General features: G+C 44.7%; 1 protein-coding gene across 29 annotated transcripts in view; it reads left to right on the top strand.

Moving 5' to 3' along the window:
- LOC148392825 (calcium-activated potassium channel subunit alpha-1a) overlaps nucleotides 1–18,568 on the top strand; it is a 99,832-nt gene that overhangs the window by 10,132 nt on the left and 71,132 nt on the right. For all 29 annotated transcript variants that reach the window (XM_088384423.1, XM_088384411.1, XM_088384424.1 and 26 more), the window contains exon 2: nucleotides 13,120–13,290. In XM_088384423.1, coding sequence (XP_088240549.1) covers nucleotides 13,120–13,290 — 171 coding nt within the window. The remainder of the gene's footprint in view (nucleotides 1–13,119; nucleotides 13,291–18,568) is intronic.

The raw sequence follows: 18,568 nt of genomic DNA, 5'->3' as shown, positions 1-18,568 counted from the left end.
TCTGCATGTTCTCATGTGACAACTCCAGCCAGAGCTGCTTTTTATTTTTTTTTAAATTGTGTTTAGCTGTTAGCCATTTGAGTCTAGCCACTGCACCCATCACCCATCCCAAATAACACAGAGAAAGAAATCATTTACTCCTCTGCAGCCTTGCTTTTCTTTTTTTTGCACGCAATGACATATAATTAGCCCAAACATTCTTCCTACCGCTGCTTGTGGATTGTGTGTGTGTGTGTGTATGTGTGTTATGGAGAGCACAGCAGTAGTCAGCCAGTGGGCAGGATAACCCCATGCCTGATGCGCAGGAGATTGCAATGCAAAATGTGATTTATTGCTGCCTCATGGCCAGCTTCACCCCTGTTGTTTTTGTGCACTCACAGTGTATATGGTGGATGCCTTCCCCTGTGAAAAGCCGTGGTTGCTCCGCCCCCAGCACTGTCCCTGTGTCTCGGTCATAAAGTTCGACCTGGCCGTTTACCTCCTGGAAGGCTGCCTGACCTCCAGCTTGCCAGTGCTCAGGAGCACGAGGTGTTTTGTGTGACCCACTGAAAGTAAAAGTTGCACTTTAATACTGTAACAAATTATTATTATTACATTTGTGAATTTAATATTAAATTGAAAAGTAATCGTTCAATAATCTATTTTCATAAAATTACTTTTTTTCCCTTGACATGAGTGAGTTCATAGCATTTAAAAAAAAAATCAGGTTTGATGACAAATTTCTTCCTTTAATTAAAAAAAAAATAGACTGTGTGCAATACTGCAGGTTTCAGCTGCATAGAACGTCATGCTGTCTATCCATGTAGCCGTAGCCGCACATCCATCCATAATGAGCGGCACATCTGTAGCCTGTTCTTGTGGCAGGCATAGCGCATAATGCAAGCGTGCAGGGCTACAGGTGGAATCCCCCATGAATAATGGAGGAAGCAGCGTGTTGTTCATTTGTGTTGCGGACACAGATACTGTGGCTGAATTATTGATGCCAGGCGGCATTCTTTGCCCTTAGAGTCATGAATCAATCATGAAAAATCCCTCAAGCAGTCTAAAATGGTTAAATTTCTTCCCTCGCAGAGAACATTGTATTTTTTATTCTTGAGCCTACTCTCGCCACACCACTTGTATGAATATACAAATTTGTAAATCGTGTTGGGATCAATAGGAAAGTGCATGTTGTGTCTTAACAAGAGATTCTTCTTCTCACCTCTTCTCACTTTTCAAGTTTCTTGGGGCATTGACATGATAAAGAAATCATCTAAATAAAGCCAGGCTTTCTGGGAACGAGCTTCGGCGCCCTCTCACGGAACTTTCCGACAAAATCTGGCCTTTAATAGTAAATAACAGCTGCAGGGCACCAGTCCGCTCTGATTAGAACGAAAACTGAACAGTCTTGGTGGGTGCGCACCGTTGGGCTTTCTTTCAATACAAACTGAGGCGCACCGACACGAGGTGCGACTAATGAAGTACACGGAGGCCAACGCAAGTTAAAGTCCCAAGTCCCAAGTCTGCAAATCGATACGTCCTCGTTTTTCGATTTTTAATTTAAACCCGTGTGGTATTGCTCAACACAAACACTAGTCTTTATCTTATTTTCTAATTAATTGTTTACATTGCCAGATTCTAAAAATGATCTGCTAACATCAGTGGCTTACAGAATGAACAACAAACTTGAAGACAAAAAACAAAGTTTCTTTGCTTCTGCATTTTGTTCACGTCAATGAGATAGAAGCCATGATTGATATCACAATGTTTTGACAGCAAACCAAATTCACGAGACATGTGTACTTGTGTACTGTCGCGCTTTTACAGTAGTGGCTGCTCGTTTAATGGCGCCCGAGCTGTGCAGGGGCACGTATGGCGCCCCCTCTGCAAATACGCGCACTTCCACGCGCTAGCCGAGGAGAGGCTGAGGTGTACGGTTTCTTTCCTTTTGCGTAATGTTTTTTCAGGCATACTGGAGCCTCCTCGGTGTGTCATTGTTGAGCGCAGTTTAAAATAGACGGGGGGGCATTTGCAGGCGGCTTAGTTGCAACTGCGACCACACGTGATTGAATTAGAGTGCTGTCACTGGAGTCCATTATGGCCGCTTGGATATTTTCCATCAGCAAGTCACTCCCCAGTCCTGTTAAGCTATTTTTTTTTCCTCTAAATTTATTGCCCCACAGCTGCGTTACTTGATTCTTCCGAAACAGGCGCTTTGGGCGACATGTAAAATGCTAATTGTATTATTATTACAAGTATTTTTTTGTGCCCCTTTGCGGCTGTGAAAATTCAGTTCAATAACATCATTTCAGAAGTAGCAGAATGCAAAAGTGGTCCAACGGTTTGGCTCTAGCCACTTTTCTGCTCTTGTATTGTAAGTGACGAGGCGGCGCACTATCGTTTGGTGGCAGAGCTCGTGCGCATGCAGGTCAGGCCACATGCGAACATTTTGACTGACGGCGAGTTTAAGGGCTCAGCAGAGTCACACACATAGTGGGAGATGAATGACGCGGCGCCCGAAGCATGTGACGCTTCCGTGGCCGCCGCTCGGGCTACCGTGGAGCCGGACGCTATTAAAGCCGACTCGGTCGGCCCTCTGTGACATTTTCTTGAGACGTGTCTGCGATAGAATCAAAAGTGTCTCGTCGAGCCCACACCCGCAGGATCGAGCGTACACCAAGGTTGCACTTGGGAGTATTTTTCACCCTCCTCCCGGCTAAATATAACGTGACAGTATTTTGGTATTTTAGCACTTGCATTATTAGAACGCCCTTCCTCGGCCTACCGCGGCACCTTTTTAATATGGAAATGAAAGATTAGAATCATCTAACCTTGACATTTGCTGCGCTTTGAGCCAAAAAAATGAGCTCTTATTGACATTGAAAACGCGGCCGTGCCTTTGGGTCATAATGCGCTTGGTCGGGAGGCATTAAGGCGTGAAACGAGTGTGTGATGGAGAAATGCGCTTGTTATCAAATTCACAGAAGTCGTTTACAAGGAGCCCAACATTTAGCAGCATAGCGTTAGAAGAGTGCTGACCATTGCTTCGGGATGATGAATGAAAATCATTTTTCTATATTTGGATAAGGGCTTTTCATGCGGTCCAGAATTGTTCTGTAAAAAAGAGAACGCACTGGAACGGTTCTCGTACTATAATTACAAACTATCAATATGGCAATGCTTTGCGATACGAGTGAGACTATTTTTCGAGCTACATCGGTCGTTGTGGTTTTAGAACCTTTTAAACAACGGATCTTTTAATACGGCGGCACAAGCATCGTCGAGTTTTATTTGTTGTAACACGCACGCACGCACACACACGATAACCTCTTCACTCGATAGACTATGCCTGCTCTGGGGCCTCATTGGCCTGTGAGGCCCTCAAAATCTTGATTTTCCTTCGTATGGAACTTGTGGCTGGAGGCATGAATACTTATTTTTCCTGCCCTGAGGCAGCGAGGGCTTTCTCATCTTCAAACCAAAGCGGAACGTGACTGTCGCCATCACAATACCAGCTATCTTGGTGAAAATCATTAGTTCACTTGACTTGAAGTCATCGACCATATCGTAATGATCTCGCGTCACATGCAATAAGTCTTGACATGTTGGGTGATCGGTTCCTGTGCTTTTGTGCTGCTGTTTTGGTTAGCAACATAGTCCGAATGGTCTCTGCAGGTTTAATGTCTGAGTCCATGAAAATTTGGGTTGTTTTTATTCTGTTGGGAAAAGGGAAGCTTTATTTGTTCTGAGCGCCTTGACGATTAACTGGGACATGATATTTATTATTTAAGGGAATTTGACACCTTACACGGAATCGTTTTTGCACATCACTGCATCGACACTGACCGCATCTCAGGCCTCCCTGTTGCTCAGCTTCAGTACCCCCTTTGCCAACCACCACACACACACACACCCCTCCTCCAAGCCTCCTCTCCCACACGCTCTGTCTCACACACCTACCGTCTGCCCGCCAGGTCTCTGTTGCTAGGCGACAAGCAGTGAGCGATGGACTGCTCTTATGAGAACGACGCTTGTCCGTCATCGGCTCACCCCTGCATGCGCACGCTGTTTTATTTTGAGGGACTTGTCGCAGGCCTCTTTCTATTTTTTTGTTTTTTATTTACAGATGTTTCAGTCACTGAGAACTCCTATTCAAATGATCACAAAAACAGAGAAGGGTGCCATTCTGTTCACATTCAAATAGTATGAATTGGCTCGGTCCAATATCAATCTGCCACTTGAAATGTTTGAGCAGGCTTGCCCCCATCCTCGCGTAAGAATTCATTCCCTTTAGAGCCGTCTCTCATGCCCCGCCGCCTTTTATTTTCACAAAGAAGCATGATGCAGAGCGCTAAAAAGCACTTAGGGCCCTATCGATCAGCGGCTGGCTATCGGCTACGTGGCGGAAGACGCGAGGAAACATTTGTTGCGGCCAACCTCCTGGCTGACTACGCGCTGTTAAATAAAGTACACTGATGTCAGGGATTCGCATTGTGGATTTTCTCACCAAAGAGGAGCTCACCATCAGGCTTTTTCTTTGCTGCAACAGGCATAATGCATCCAGATGAATGGATTACTAATGCAAGGTCTTAGGATGAAGCCAGAAGGTTGGTTATCTTGGCTGTGATGAACCCCCAGCATTAAATCTTTAGCGTCCATGTTGAGTCGCCTAGATGATCGCCCAGGTCTGTGTACTCGTACCGAGCGAGGCCGTCAGTACATCACTGCCGCTGTCATCCGCAAGGACAGTAAGAGATGATGTGAATGGCTTTGTTCTAGCGGTTAATCTCTCGCTCGTTCATGCGCTTGTACGTGCACACACGCACACTTACACAAACGTTGTTGTTTGCTTCCACAATGCGATTTCATAAAACAAATCCCTCTCGCATGCAAATGAAGACATTTCGTCCTTGCGTCACCCTCGCTAACTTCACACTGTTGGACGGAAATGCAGAAGGGGGCCCGCTTATTTTTCCCTCGGTGTGAATGCCCGCGCGAGCTAGAATTTGAAAACATAATTTGCAGCAAACGATTGTCGTATCAGAGCCAAACGCTTGGCAAATCAATTTCGAGGTGAGTTGCACTGTAAGAGAACCTTTCCTCTGTACTTGAGACTGGCTTTATGTACATGTTGTAAGCACTAAATGTCATGTACATTTTCTTGCCATTTTGATGCCTCCTGCAGCCCATTTAGTCAGCGAACCCATTCAACCTGAATTGAATGCAGCCCGTGCTGATGGCTGCCAACTCGGAAAGTCATTCATGCAAAGGCAGCCCGTGTAGTGACAGCCAATCCAGCAGTTAAATAGAATAACTGCACACTTTACAGTTTGGTGGACGTGCTGAAACTTGTAGAATCGCAATCCATTCACTTTCCACCAATTGGAGGTCTCTGCCATATTATAGACTTTTTTTTCCCCCCTCAATCTGAAAATAGTTTTACATGTCTCTCTCTTAGTTAAGATTAGTTTTAAGATTGGTTTTACACTTTAGGAATGTACTTTTACTTCTTGTTTATTACTTCTGCTGCCCGTTTAGGCAGCGACCTCGTTGACCTCAATTCTAAATAAAATTGTTTTGCTAAAATAAATAATTGGAAAAGTCTACATTCAGTTCATTGTAAACAAACCAGAAGTGTAACACTCGCTGATATAAAAAAAAAAAGTGAATTCTGAGGCTCGGATCGAAGCTCTTGTCGTTTAATTCAGATTAACATGTTTCTGACTAGGTAATGAATGACTAATGGTTAACCAGCAAATATAACCTCATTGCAGCATTAAAAATCGTTGCTCTAGAGTTGGGCTTTTATGGCCACATTTACAACTTGACCAGCTCAATTCATTCCCATTCCACCAAATGTCATCGTTGCTATTTATCGTTCAATATAATTCGTGGAACTCCACCAAACTTTATATTAATTTCAGATTAGCTTTACATATCATATACCGCTGCAGCCCGTTTAGGCAGCCAACTCATTCGGCCTAAATTAAATGCACCGATCTGGCAGTTAGCAAAGTCATTTGCATAATACGACCCCCCCACTCAGTACACTTTCCACTAATTGCAATGTATTTTTTTTTTGGTCACCCCCACTAATCCATCAATTTTATACAATCCACTGTTTGCCCGCCAGAGCATAAATAAACATGCTTTTAAAGTATCAAGCCGATCCCTCCTCATCCTTGACGCTTCCCTGCTTTATTTATTTATTTTAGCCGCTTAAAGCCTTTGATTTGCGAGGCGTTAATCAGAGATGAACAGAGGACGCCGCAAACCTCGCCGGCAGCTTTGTTTCCTCTCCGCATCACACGAAGCCTCAACGCTGCTGCGCCGCTGCCGCCGCCGCCTCGCGACCCAGTGTTCCTTCAAAGGCGATGACCTATCCTATAAATACGGGCAGATTGCTTAGTCGCGCCGGCGTGCCGCATAAACACGCTGATTCTCTGTAGGCTTCAACGGGCACACGCACTCGCTGTCTGCTCCAGCTCGTCTTAATGGAGCTTGTTAGCTGAGGTCACGCTGCTCCCTGTGCACGGGGTCACCGTTGAAGAAACCTCAGCCATCAGAGACGATTGGGGATAGCAAAAAAAAAAGTATTCATTGATTCCCCTAGTGTCTCTGTTTTCTAACTGCGGCCAGAAAAGCGTGCAAATTGTGCATGATTTCTTTTCCCCTGTGGGAGGCGTGAGATTCAAATGTAAAATGATGTAACAAGCCTGCAGTCATTTTCATTTGCGCTTGTTAGCCTCTCAGCTGCTCTCAAATCAAGGACAGGTCTCGGAAACATTTTTTTTTCTTTTTTTCTCGTAACATTTACAAGTAAACACTTTTTTTGGACCATGACGTACGCATCTAACATAGCCAAGGCCACAATTTGAGAAATGTTTCCAATAGTTTGGAGAATATGTTCTATATTATATCCCTGGTGTCAAAGTGTTCTTGAGCAGGACACCCTGAATTGCTCCCAGTGGTGCCTGGTAGCAGCCCCCTGTGGTAGAATACCTTCATTTTGTTGTACAAGAGAGTCATTCTTTATTTTTTTTCTATAAGCACGCATCGTCTTGACTTCATTAAAGTTCAGTAACACCACCCGTGCTAAATGTCACAAACAAAGTCAAACATTTTCCCTTCACGCAGTGCGGCCTTCAAGCGAGTTGCTTGTGTCGCCGCAAAAGATGTTGCTGCTCTTTCGAACTGTTAAGCGGCCTCATTGATTTACGCAGGTTTGACAGCATGGAGCCAATTAGGCCAAAAAGCTCCAACCTCGGCTCGAAAAGCACCCGACGCCTCCTGTCCGCCGGTAACGTGTTTGCTCTCGGCCCGCTTGAGTGTGAGAAAAGCTGCGTTTAGGAGGGAAGCTCATTAGAGGTGGCCAGGCTGATCGGTCAGGTTCAGCGTGGAGACAGCACTTGACTTGTTTTGCTTTTCCTTCTTAAAATCCACTGGAGGAGGAAGAAACCTTTTAAGGACCTTTAAAGAATTGAGGTTTCTAATTTTAGTTCCCCTAAGACCTTTTTACAGAGCCTTTAAAACTACCTTGGGGGAGGAAACATCCAATTAAACATTATGAAAAAACACGAAGGGCATTCAAAGCATGTGCAGGCCTATGCTTCTAAAATAGTTTACCAATCAGAAAAATAGACATGGAAATGTAGTTTTTAAAAAAATCTGATCAAAAAGAAAGAAAGAAAGAAAGAAAGATTGCATCAAGTTTCTGGGACATTGCATCAAGTTTCTGGAACATTCTTTAAAAGCACGCAAGCTTGAAGGACAGATGATTGATGGAGTTGGTTCTGTTTTTCCATCAGCCATCACACTTTTCAGGCCCAACATTGTGATTCATACCTCGCCTAAGTGATTTTGATGCAATAGAAAGCAGTCATACACACACACGCACGCACACACACACGTCTATGCTGTACATTGACTCCCACGCGGACGCGCCACACTTCGGAAAATTGTCCGGCGACCTTGACGGGATGAAAGCGGTTATTGTGTTGGACCGTGGAAAACATTCAACCTTCAAGGTGGTATGGAACAGATGGCTGCTTCGTGGGTGCTGCTGGCAATTTAAAAAGCTTTAGTGTGGCACTCAATATTCCATCATTATGCAGCTGATTTGTTTGGTAAAATATCATCAATATTTCAAATGTTATTGCAACATGTAACATTCATATTGGAATATCATTCAAGGATCGTGAGACTTATTGTATTCCTTCGAGCATCCTATCTCAGCTTGTTAATGAAGCATCTTTGTGTCTCTCTGTGACGGAATCGCATTCACAGGGACAAAGACAAACGCGTCCTACAATTTATTACTTTGGACACAAACGGATGTTATTTATTTGTTTTTGTCAATGGGATGATTTCCCGTGAATAATCTTTGTCTTTCGTTTTCTCCCTGCCTAGTCATTCGTTAAAACTGCACGCCTCCGTCTGCATGTAATTATTTGCTCCATTATTTGTTTTCACTGCCTGCCTGCGTGAGGCCATAAATTGCCGGCGCCTTAGATTTGTACCCGATGAGTTCTTCATGTGCTGTCACGAGCAGTCAAAGCGGAGCAACAATCAGCTCGAGAAGCTGCAAGTTATCGTGCGGGGCTGGGAAAACTCGCTTCTGTAGCTTGCAACTAATTAGTTAGTGTGTTCCTCTGTGATCTTCTCATCCGGGATGAAGTTTCCCAACGCCCGGTTTGAGATTTACCGTCCGCGCTCAGATTTAAAACTCAACTTGATGAATCCGCCTTCATCTAAGCCGAACGTTAAGAGGTCTTTGGCTTGAGGAAAGCCTTCTGCATGTTTGAATCTTTTCATCATTGTTCGTCTTTGTTCTGCATTTGTTTGTTTGTAAATCGTTTTGAGTGATTCCATAAATCCATTCCTGGCTTTTAGCCAATCTTTAATGTCAGATTGAGTTTTTTTCCTATAAACTTCCTCCCACCCATTTAAGCTACTTCCAATCTATTTTCTGCTGACATTAAAATGATCAAATTCAAAGATGTCATGGATGACGAGCGCTGACCTTTTTAATGCCCCACAATTCACAGCGTGGCCTATTTTTAGCCCAGAGCCGCTGGAGCTTTAAAGATTGTATCAATGGGAGAGGAGCAGTCCGCGGTTTAATTCAGCCAGATGCTACATTCAAGATTTTTCTTTCTTACGCATCACTTCTTTTGGTCGAGGAGTAAAGTGACTTCTATTTTAGTAGCGGGTCATAAAAGAATGCGCATCACTGACATCCTCCGCCGGCAGGCTTCCTTTGTGATGCCATGATTGTTTCTGTCCAGCGGCGGGACTAACCTCGCGAATGGGGCTAAAGTGTACTTAGTGTCCGGCTATTGTGAAGACAGAATGCCCTCCTCTCCTTGTGTATTGATAGAGTTGAAACGATTCTGCTGTCATCTATTTAGTTCACCATCCACAAAATATCCAAACCCGCTCTGGCCTGAAGGTCTCTAAATGGGTCCAATATAAGACCGGAAGAACCCTAACCTTTCAGCTTTGGTATGATAGACTTGCTATGTATGGATGACACCGACAATCAGATTGTGAACGGTATTGGATGGGCCTGATTCACTTAAGCTTTTTGCACGTGCAAAAACTGCTTACATTTTTGAAACGTTACAAATAAAAATTAGTATGAGACGTCAAGTTAACAGCAAACTGGATGAGACTGACCCTCTCGCCCCTGACTCGTTTGAAAAGAAATGGCGGATTGAGAATTATTTATTCCTTTTTTGTATTTGATCCATTTTATATCCAAGTGCATTAGACTCTGGCAACAATTCACCCTTCACTTCCACGTGACATGAATGGCTCCTGTTATTATGCTGTTGCCATTGAGTAAAAAGTAAGAGCTTTTGTAGTCTTAGTGAAAAGAGAGCATACTATTCTTAAACTGACTCGCCGAGGCATTAAACGTGTTTATGGTGTTCTGGTAAAATCCACGGTCATCCGGTTGTCGGACGAGAGGGGTCTTCTAACTTTTGCCACATGCAGACAATTGATTCGTCTGTTGGTTGAAAACAACCTTTCTAGTTTCCATACACGGCGTTATCCAATTCAGCCTTCCACCTGAGCGCGTGTGCATTTGCGTCTCTCGTCCCTTTGCGCCGTGACCCAGTGTTGGCCTGTAACCCAGGGACACCGAGCGGGTAACTGTACCGCCATTAAAATAGCAAACAGGGCGAACGGAGCGTGTTATGAGATTTGCTCGTTTCTTGTCTCCTCGGGTGAGTCTATAAATAGCCGCCCACACTGGAATAGAGTTTTCCCCAGCGATGCAGACGAAAGCCAGAGGAACAGCTGCACTAAAGCCAAGTCCTGTTAGATCACATGGGCGGCCGGCCGGCCGGCCGTCGGTCACTCACTCTTAAAAGCTAAATTTACCGATGAGGATGAGGCTCTTTCTCTGAATCAGCTTTGTATTTTCCCCATTGCAGATTTTTTTGTTTGTTTTTGCTCTGTTGGCTTACTTATCGCTGTCAACCTCGCTCCGTCATTGTGTCGCTCTCTCCTTTTGGACATTTTGACCTCATCCGTCTCTGGTCTCTGTTACCCCGTCCTGTAGATTTCCTGCTGTCAGTTCCTATTTTGTCTCCCTCCCTGTGTCATGTTTTACCTCTCTCTCTCTCTCTCTCTTGTTCTCTCCCTCTCCATCCCTGTTGGTCTCTTTTCCTTTCTCATTATTGCCTCCCCTCCCCTGTGTATGCCGCTAATTGGCGCAATCCTAATATTAACTATGTTCACGGCTCTCGTTATGGGGACGCCTCTTGAAGGAGCAATATGAACTCAATACGTGTTTAAAAATGGGAATTCTAAAAGGAGATAGCGCCGGCCTCGTGTTCATATGGGTGGATTTCTTTAAGCTGACCTGCAAGATGAATTGTCTCAAAAAAAATCACTAGTCGTGAATAATCAACAAAAAAGTAGTGTAGTTTTGAGTTTTGGCCATTAATCAACAAAAAAGTAGTGTCGTTTTGGCCATTTGACTTACAGTCGACCCCAGAATAGAGAAAAAAAATCTGTGTCAACCGTGAACCAGGAAGTAGCTTGCTAAGATGGTTTGTTGAGATTTCTGTCAATTCCCTCATCCTACTCCGCCCTCCTATTTGAGGTTGGACACGAACAAATGAGCTAGCGGCCATCTCCTCTCCCACTGTGTTGACATCACAGGTGTGTATATATAGCCGGCAGATGGATTCTCCCATGGCAGGCCGCTTGCTCTCCTCCCTGGGCTCAGGCCGCATCGTCGTCCCTCAAATGAACTAGAAACAATTTTTTGTTTACGTTGTCTTCTCTGATCTGTCCAGCCTTCGCTTGGTGACTGCATGCGTTATTCATGTTGCCCTCCTCAGCTGGCACGCACGCATCAACACGCCTGACTGAACGCATGGCTGATGGCGAATGTGCCATGCTAGTGTCCTGTGTTCAGGTGTGCGCCAAACCCATTGTTGTTATAATCTTAAAATAAGTTAAGGTCCTTTATTTTTTCTGTTCGACCTTATCCTCCCTGTAGCGACCTACTTTTAAAGTCACTTTGACCCATTAAATTCTGATAGGGAATGTTTAATTGTTGATTGTGGTTTCAAGCAATATTCACAAATAGTCATCGCTCAAGGAAATCAAATGAAATATGAAACCTAAAAATCCGTGCTTAAATCCCAAATTTTCGTTTTAACAAATCATTTTAACGATCTGCTTGAAAGCTCCTCTCGTCTATGAAACGTCTACGGGTAAGAAATGACTGCAGGGCATCGACCTCGCTAGCGCAACATGCTTGGGGTGCTTCGGAGCAGGCGTGCGGCCAATCCGAGTGAAACCTTAGACTCACACACACGCGCGCACACACTTGACACGGAGGGCTCCACCATGTGACCCGCGAGACAAATGCGAATCGCGTCGTGACTTCTGAGAATGCAAAAACGACAGTGTTGCACATTTAATTGGGATATTTAAAAATCATCTTGACACTATCAAACGAATGTTTGCAAGATTTTTGCTTCCTCCTTATATCATGTGTTGTTGAAATAACTGAATTGGTTCAGAGTGTCTCTACACTGTTCCAGTAGCCCAAAACAACTTTCTTAAGTAATCGAATCATGTGTTTGATTACATGCTTCCATGACACTTGGAGGCTGAGTCCCCCAACACTAATAACCAAATAAAGCACAAATAAGCAAATTAGCTACTGGCGTTTTAAAGATGGAGGCCTTGTGGCAAGAGCAGATAATGATCTAATGACTAAGTCTGGCTCTTTTAGGGCTAGTTTATTGGCATTGTTCTGGGGGTGGGAATCAAATTAGGAAAATGGCAGCTGTGTCCATGCCTTACCATTATCAAATGTAATCCAATTTGATGAGAAAATCCTCTTGAAATGGACAGAGCAACCTCTCGGGCTCATCTGTAATAGCAGCGCGCTCTGTAGTCAAGTAGTCGTGCCGCGTCTGGTTTGATATGTATGGCCTGAGAGACCCATAATGGTCTGTCCATCAGGTCGCTTGGTCCATTTGGTTATCAGTTAAAAGTACCTTTTTTTTTTTTTTATCTACTTACTGTAGAACTTCTGAGGTCAAACGCAACCTCATCTGAACGGGGCCACTGTCCTCGAACTTGAAAACGATTCCAATTGTAAGACTCCTCCCAAGATATATGCCGAGTGACCTTTGTATAAATCCAAAGAGGTGCAGGAATGTTGCAACATGACAGTTTGTTTGTTTTTTTACCCCCCCCCCCCCCCCCCTCTCTGTCCCGCATGCACGAGTTAGCATTGAGAAGCCTGCATGACAGTCACCCCAAGGAGCAATTAACTTAAAGAAGCATATGTGCGGAATGGAAAGAGCAACTACTATATGTCATTCTGTCATTACCTAATATGCGGCCATTCATGCACATGCACGCGTAACGCAGATGGATGCCATTATGGCGTGATGACTTTTTCTTTGCCGCCCTCAGAGGATTTTCAGCTAATCATGAATGTGGATGCGCTTATTGAAGATTTCCCCACGAAGCAAAGATGTTTCAGGAGCTCGTGTGGCCAAGATGACAAGTGTAGTGATGATTTGAAGAATGTTCGAGTCTCTGTTTATCTCTTCTTTGTTGGCCTTTAATAATAAACTTTTTTTTTTTTTGGTCTTCCAGGAGGCTCAGAAAGTGAACAACCCCGCCAACAATCAGGCAGCAGACAGGGCGCTAAAGGGTCCTGATGAGAAGACGGAAGAGGTCCCGGCCAGTGAGGTGGGATGGATGACTTCGGTCAAAGACTGGGCCGGCGTTATGATCTCTGCCCAGACTCTCACCGGCAGAGTTCTGGTAAGTTGGTTTTTTCCTCCCATTTCAAAATGTAAATTCCCCCAAATCTTCCTGATTAAATTTTCATCACTGAAAAACATTTTTGTTCACTGAACTAAAAGCTAATTCAGACCATAATAAATTTGCCATCCACATGATGTATCGTCTGGATGAATTGCCACCCCACACTGTCGGGATGTTATTAGATTCCATAGGGAAGCTCATTTTGATGTCAAATTCTGAAAGGCCGATTTGGCCGGCACCGCCCAATTAGCAATTATAGTTGACTTGCGGCATGCTGTTGTACAAGGTGGTGTTTACTCTGCCAGCTGAACCAATGAGTGAGCATGCTTACAGTATGCAAATTTGTACAAGTACAAGCGGGGGATAGCAAGCTGACACTGTAAATTGAAATTTGATGGCTCTACATTAGACATGATTTGAAACAGTCCCGACATGATTGGCTTGTCGACTCTAAGCCTTGATTGAAGCGGTTTCGTAAAAGTGTGACGTTCAGGAATGACGGCTATTTGAAGCCCAGCACCTTCATGTTCAAGTGCTAATTAATGCGATTCTGGCGGTGTCAATCAAAAGTGAGCATCATCATACATCGGAGCTCATTAGAGTACCCGTGGAAGTTTCGAACGAGTATGCGTGATCCCAATTGTTTGAGATGAGCTTTAACAATGTCCTTATGAGCCCGAGTCGTGTGTGGCGGAAAAGGGCAAAATATTTTTTTCCCCGAAATGATTTAATAGCACTGTCCCAATTATTGCCTAACCAACAGCATAGGCATGTCTCACTAATAGCAGTCTCTTTGGCTAACGATTTAAAACATACCATGAAATGGTAGCTTGCGACGGGCTGGATGGAGAATGTGGCCATTAGACTGCAATTATTGTAGCAATTGAGGAAAATGTAGTGCAGTAATTGGTCGCCTCCAGCAGAGATGCTGTTGATTCAGTTTCATCGACTGGTTTGCCGTCGAAGGACTCGTCACCTCAATTTTAATGCCAATCCACCAATCAGAGCCAGGCATTCACATGACATGTGTCTGGCCGTGCACAAAAGGTAACTTTTCAAAGTGACTCATTTATGTGAATCACGGCGGACTAGGAAAGTACTTTGCTTTGACTTGAGTGGCTTTATTCTAAAGTAATGGTACTCACACTGGAGTGCAATTTTAAACAAATCAACTCTGCTTAGTAGTAAATGAGCAAAGTGTGAATGTAATTTCCAAAGCCGCCACTTTGAAGTTTGCCGTAATGTGACAGTTGCTTAATACTTGGCCAGGATAGTGAGGAAACCGGGAGGGAGGGTTCGGGGGGGTGCTGGCAGGGTGGAATATGAAGAATCCTATGGGGAGCTGTCAATTTACAAAATGAGCCTCTCTTTCATCCACTGGCACAGACTCGCACTTTCATCTCGTACCCCGCCTCGAAGCTCCGGCTCCATCAAGCCGCTATGCATAAATGTGTATGAGCCAATGACAGAAGCATCGGCAGGGGGAGAGCTGGCGAGGAATCAGACGCCGGTCGCTTTACGGGATACGCAAACGTGTGCGTAACGTCCAATCGGGACCACAATCGCGCCTTGTCTGTTTTTTTCCCTAATTTGCATAGATGATGTAATGACGTGCGGCAGAAAGTGTGCGGACGTAAATATATATGCTGGTGAATTCTCCGTGTAGGTGAATGAGTATCTCCTCGTGTGGGCTGACTATGTACATTTGCGGACGCTCCGATTTGCCCGTATACTACACACACACCTGCTCGATAGCTTCTGTATGCACCGTGAGTGTGTGTGTGTGTGTGTGTGTGTGTAGGTGGCTTACTGATGTTTGTGAGACTCGTGCTCTCCCATCAGTGTTTCACTGCAGATCAAGATTGCAACGAGAATCTATGTACACAGAACCTGGCCGGTAACCATAGCAACTGCTGTGTAGTGGGGCTCAGTCATCTGACATTAAGGGGGTGTCTGCAATACGCACGCAAAACACGCACACGCGCACAGGTGGGATTAAAGAAACTTGATGCCGACTCCATTCGGTCCAAATGGAAGAAGCAAAGAAGCCCAAGGTGTTGTTGATCCGAACGACGCAGTCACAAGTAGAGCCGCACTCAGGATGCTTTCACATCTCATCACTCAGGTGGAATTTCGGTCACACCTGAGCCACGCTGAAGGACCACCTGATGTTTAACCCTAGCATGTTTCTGAAACAAATTTGCAGTCAGAACTTCTCCAGTGTGGTCGTTTTGTTTACAGTGCAGCAGGCTAGAAAGAAATAGCAGCTGTTTCCCGTTTGGAAGCCATGAAGAGTGGAACGTAACCTGCCTTGCTTGCAAGCACACTCTTCTGTTTTCATGCTTTCATCTCGAGGTTGGGGAAATATGTCGCTACCTACCGCCGTGTTTTTTTGGGGCGCAATGAGACCCAATGTGGAGATGCATGTTAATACAGGTTTAAACAACCTTGAATTTGTAGTCTGAACTATGCTACTTCCTACTTCTGACCTTATGTGAATTCTTGCTGAAGTTCAACGACATCCGACTGGTGTCCGCTCGTCACCATTTGATCATCTAAGCAGATGCCAAGGAAAAAATACTCCGCCTTCCACCCTTTCCAAAGCATTCGATGAATTTTCTAATTGACACGACACTTGTGCTTTTGCGATACTGAAGATGGTGACCATTTTTTGTGAAATATTTCACCACGAGGCGCTTCTGCTAATTTGGTCATTTATTGACTTGAAGATAAGTGTCCACAACATAAGCATAGAACTTTCCCCGTCAAACGTTTGCGGACAAACTTTAAACCCAACTGTGAATGTATTAGAAATAAGCCTCAGCCTCAATGGCAAAACAAACAAAATCATTTTTGTTAATTTGCCTTGATAAGTGCCCTACTGATGAAAGACCAAGCGTACCCAAAGGCTCGCCGACTGAATAACAAACAAGTCCAAATCCAGAGGCTTTGCCTCTCTCCTCTTATTTTAATCCACCATGCCGTGCTGATCGAGTGGTGTTAGAACCTCCTTTTTCTTTTTTTTTTGCCCGTCCGTGATGCGTGATTTGACTTCTCCCAACCAGTCGGGTCTGATGAGAGCGAAATTAAATATCCACCCACGGCGTATAACCATTACGATCTGACACGTGCTGCGTGAGAAACAGCTCATTGCGGTGATTAGCAAGAAGGCTAGTAGAGCAGAAACCTATTAAGGCTCGTAGCATTGTTCAGTCTTTGGACGCAGTGCCAATAAAGAAAAGAGCCGTGGGCATCTACAGCCATTTACAGTTGGGATTCCAATTTACGAGTCCGTCGTCGTGCCTTTCGCTGATAACGCATTGTAACCGCTGACTGGTCATATGTCAAAGTTCTCATTAATAGTCCAGTCAGTGTCACACAGAAACACGCCATATATCGCCTTTCAATAAGGTGCCGTCACCCCGTGTGCGCCGGGATAAGATTGATGCCAACATTAACCTCGTCTATGGGCGTCTTTGTTTTTGCCCTATCCCTTTTTTGGGGACTGTAGCACCACATCAAATATTTAATAGCATCTCGAGTGTGGCTTTCAGCTCACTTTGAGCTCAGGGTCATTGCGACAGACATCAAGAGTCATAAAAGTAATCGCATGTGACCTCGGAAATCGCGAAGGAAATGGACCGATAGGTGAATTAAGTGCCATTTGTGTGGTCTTATGCAAAGCAGGAAGGAACTTAGCAATGGAGTGCCTCTCGCAGTCGAAGGAGGAAGTGTCTTTGAGAGCCCTGGGAGCAGCTGTTCACTCAAAAGGGGCCGCATGGAGGTGGAAAGGCACGGCACCTCTCGATGCCTCATCAAGCTCTTGACGGGGGAATCACTCCGCTTGCTTTGCAGATAGACCTCATTAAGCACCCAAGGGCAGGCCGTCCAAGGAAATTTCCCATCGGACAGCTGCGAGCGGCCTGACGTTCTTTTTTGGGACTAATTGATTCATGTGCTAATGTTCCACCCATAATGTATGTAATCTGGTAATGTCCAAGAAAAACAGGATTAGAACCTATGGGCGTGGATATTTTGCACTATTTTCCCCCGCGCGATGGATTTGCACGGCATGGTCATTTCCAGAAATAGGTCAGGTCCCGCCATCTTTCTTAATGGGATCTTGGGCGGCAACCGGGGACCATCTGTTCGCAAAGCCCGTGGTCATCCCTCCGCCTTCCCATCAACCCAAACATTGCATATCAACCCTCATTTTCTATATTAGATCAAATACACTACATCTGTCACTCTATCTTTCTTTTTTTTTTTTTGCTGTCCTTGCCAGTAAAAGTTGAAATGACTTTGTCTGACCCAACAGATGGCCCTACTTTTTTTTTTTGGCAGACTCGGGAATGTTGAAATGGTCATACGTGTAGAATCCTAATTTGAAGACTGCAGTAGTTCATTTCTTCCGCATTGGTCGCGGCCTATTGTTTTGGCTAGGTGTCCCCGTACGTCCCGTTGTGGAGAAAATGAGTGTGAAAGTGTTCTCGACCTCTTTCCTGATCCGAGAGCAGCTGCCGCTATTCACCGTATTTTCCACGCCGGTGTTTACCTCATTGTTTTACACCATTGGACCGACACTTTGACAAATTCAGTTTGCACCCTTGACTTGTTTGGGAGTGTGTGTCTCTGATACCTTTTCCTATCACTAGGAAGAGTAGAATATGTTTTCTGCTCACCGAATGTGTGTGTGTGTGTGTGTGTGTGTTCAAGCAGCTGTATCTTTGTTTGCTTGCCCGTGTGTGTAAACGCACGACTGTGTTTGTAGCCTCACTGATTACACTTTCCCGTTGAGTGTGTGTAACTAATTTATTGCTGTCAGCAAACTCCTCAGCATGGGTACAGCTGTCAAAACAGCCTCAGCTCCTGCGTCGTGACAACAGTTTCATCCCTCCGCATGAAAATAACTGCCGGCAAGCACCGCATTGCGCCGGCCGCTCTTTTTGAATGTATGGCCCCGTTGCAAACTTGAGGGTTTTGCATCAGTGGCTTTGTCCAGCCCAAGGGATCCCAGCATGTGTGGGGGAATTCATGAGGAAGTTGGACAACAAAACAAATCCACCCCAAATTGTCTCGGAGTGTTAAGGGAGCACGGGGGAATATGATAGAGTTGAAACGTCCTTCTGGCAGGGTGACGACCGATAGAAATGAGTCAACTAAAAATGTGTCCAAGATTTCTGATCATTTCTAATTCTGATGTTAATCCTACATTTACATAGCCTAGAAAAAAATTTGAAAAATATTTTTGGTATTGCTGTTTTGTTGAATAATT

This window comes from Syngnathus floridae, chromosome 9, assembly GCF_059516105.1.
Source record: "Syngnathus floridae isolate MCC-2025c chromosome 9, RoL_Sflo_1.0, whole genome shotgun sequence".
NCBI lineage: Eukaryota > Metazoa > Chordata > Actinopteri > Syngnathiformes > Syngnathidae > Syngnathus > Syngnathus floridae.
This window is presented reverse-complemented; position numbering and strand designations above follow the sequence as displayed.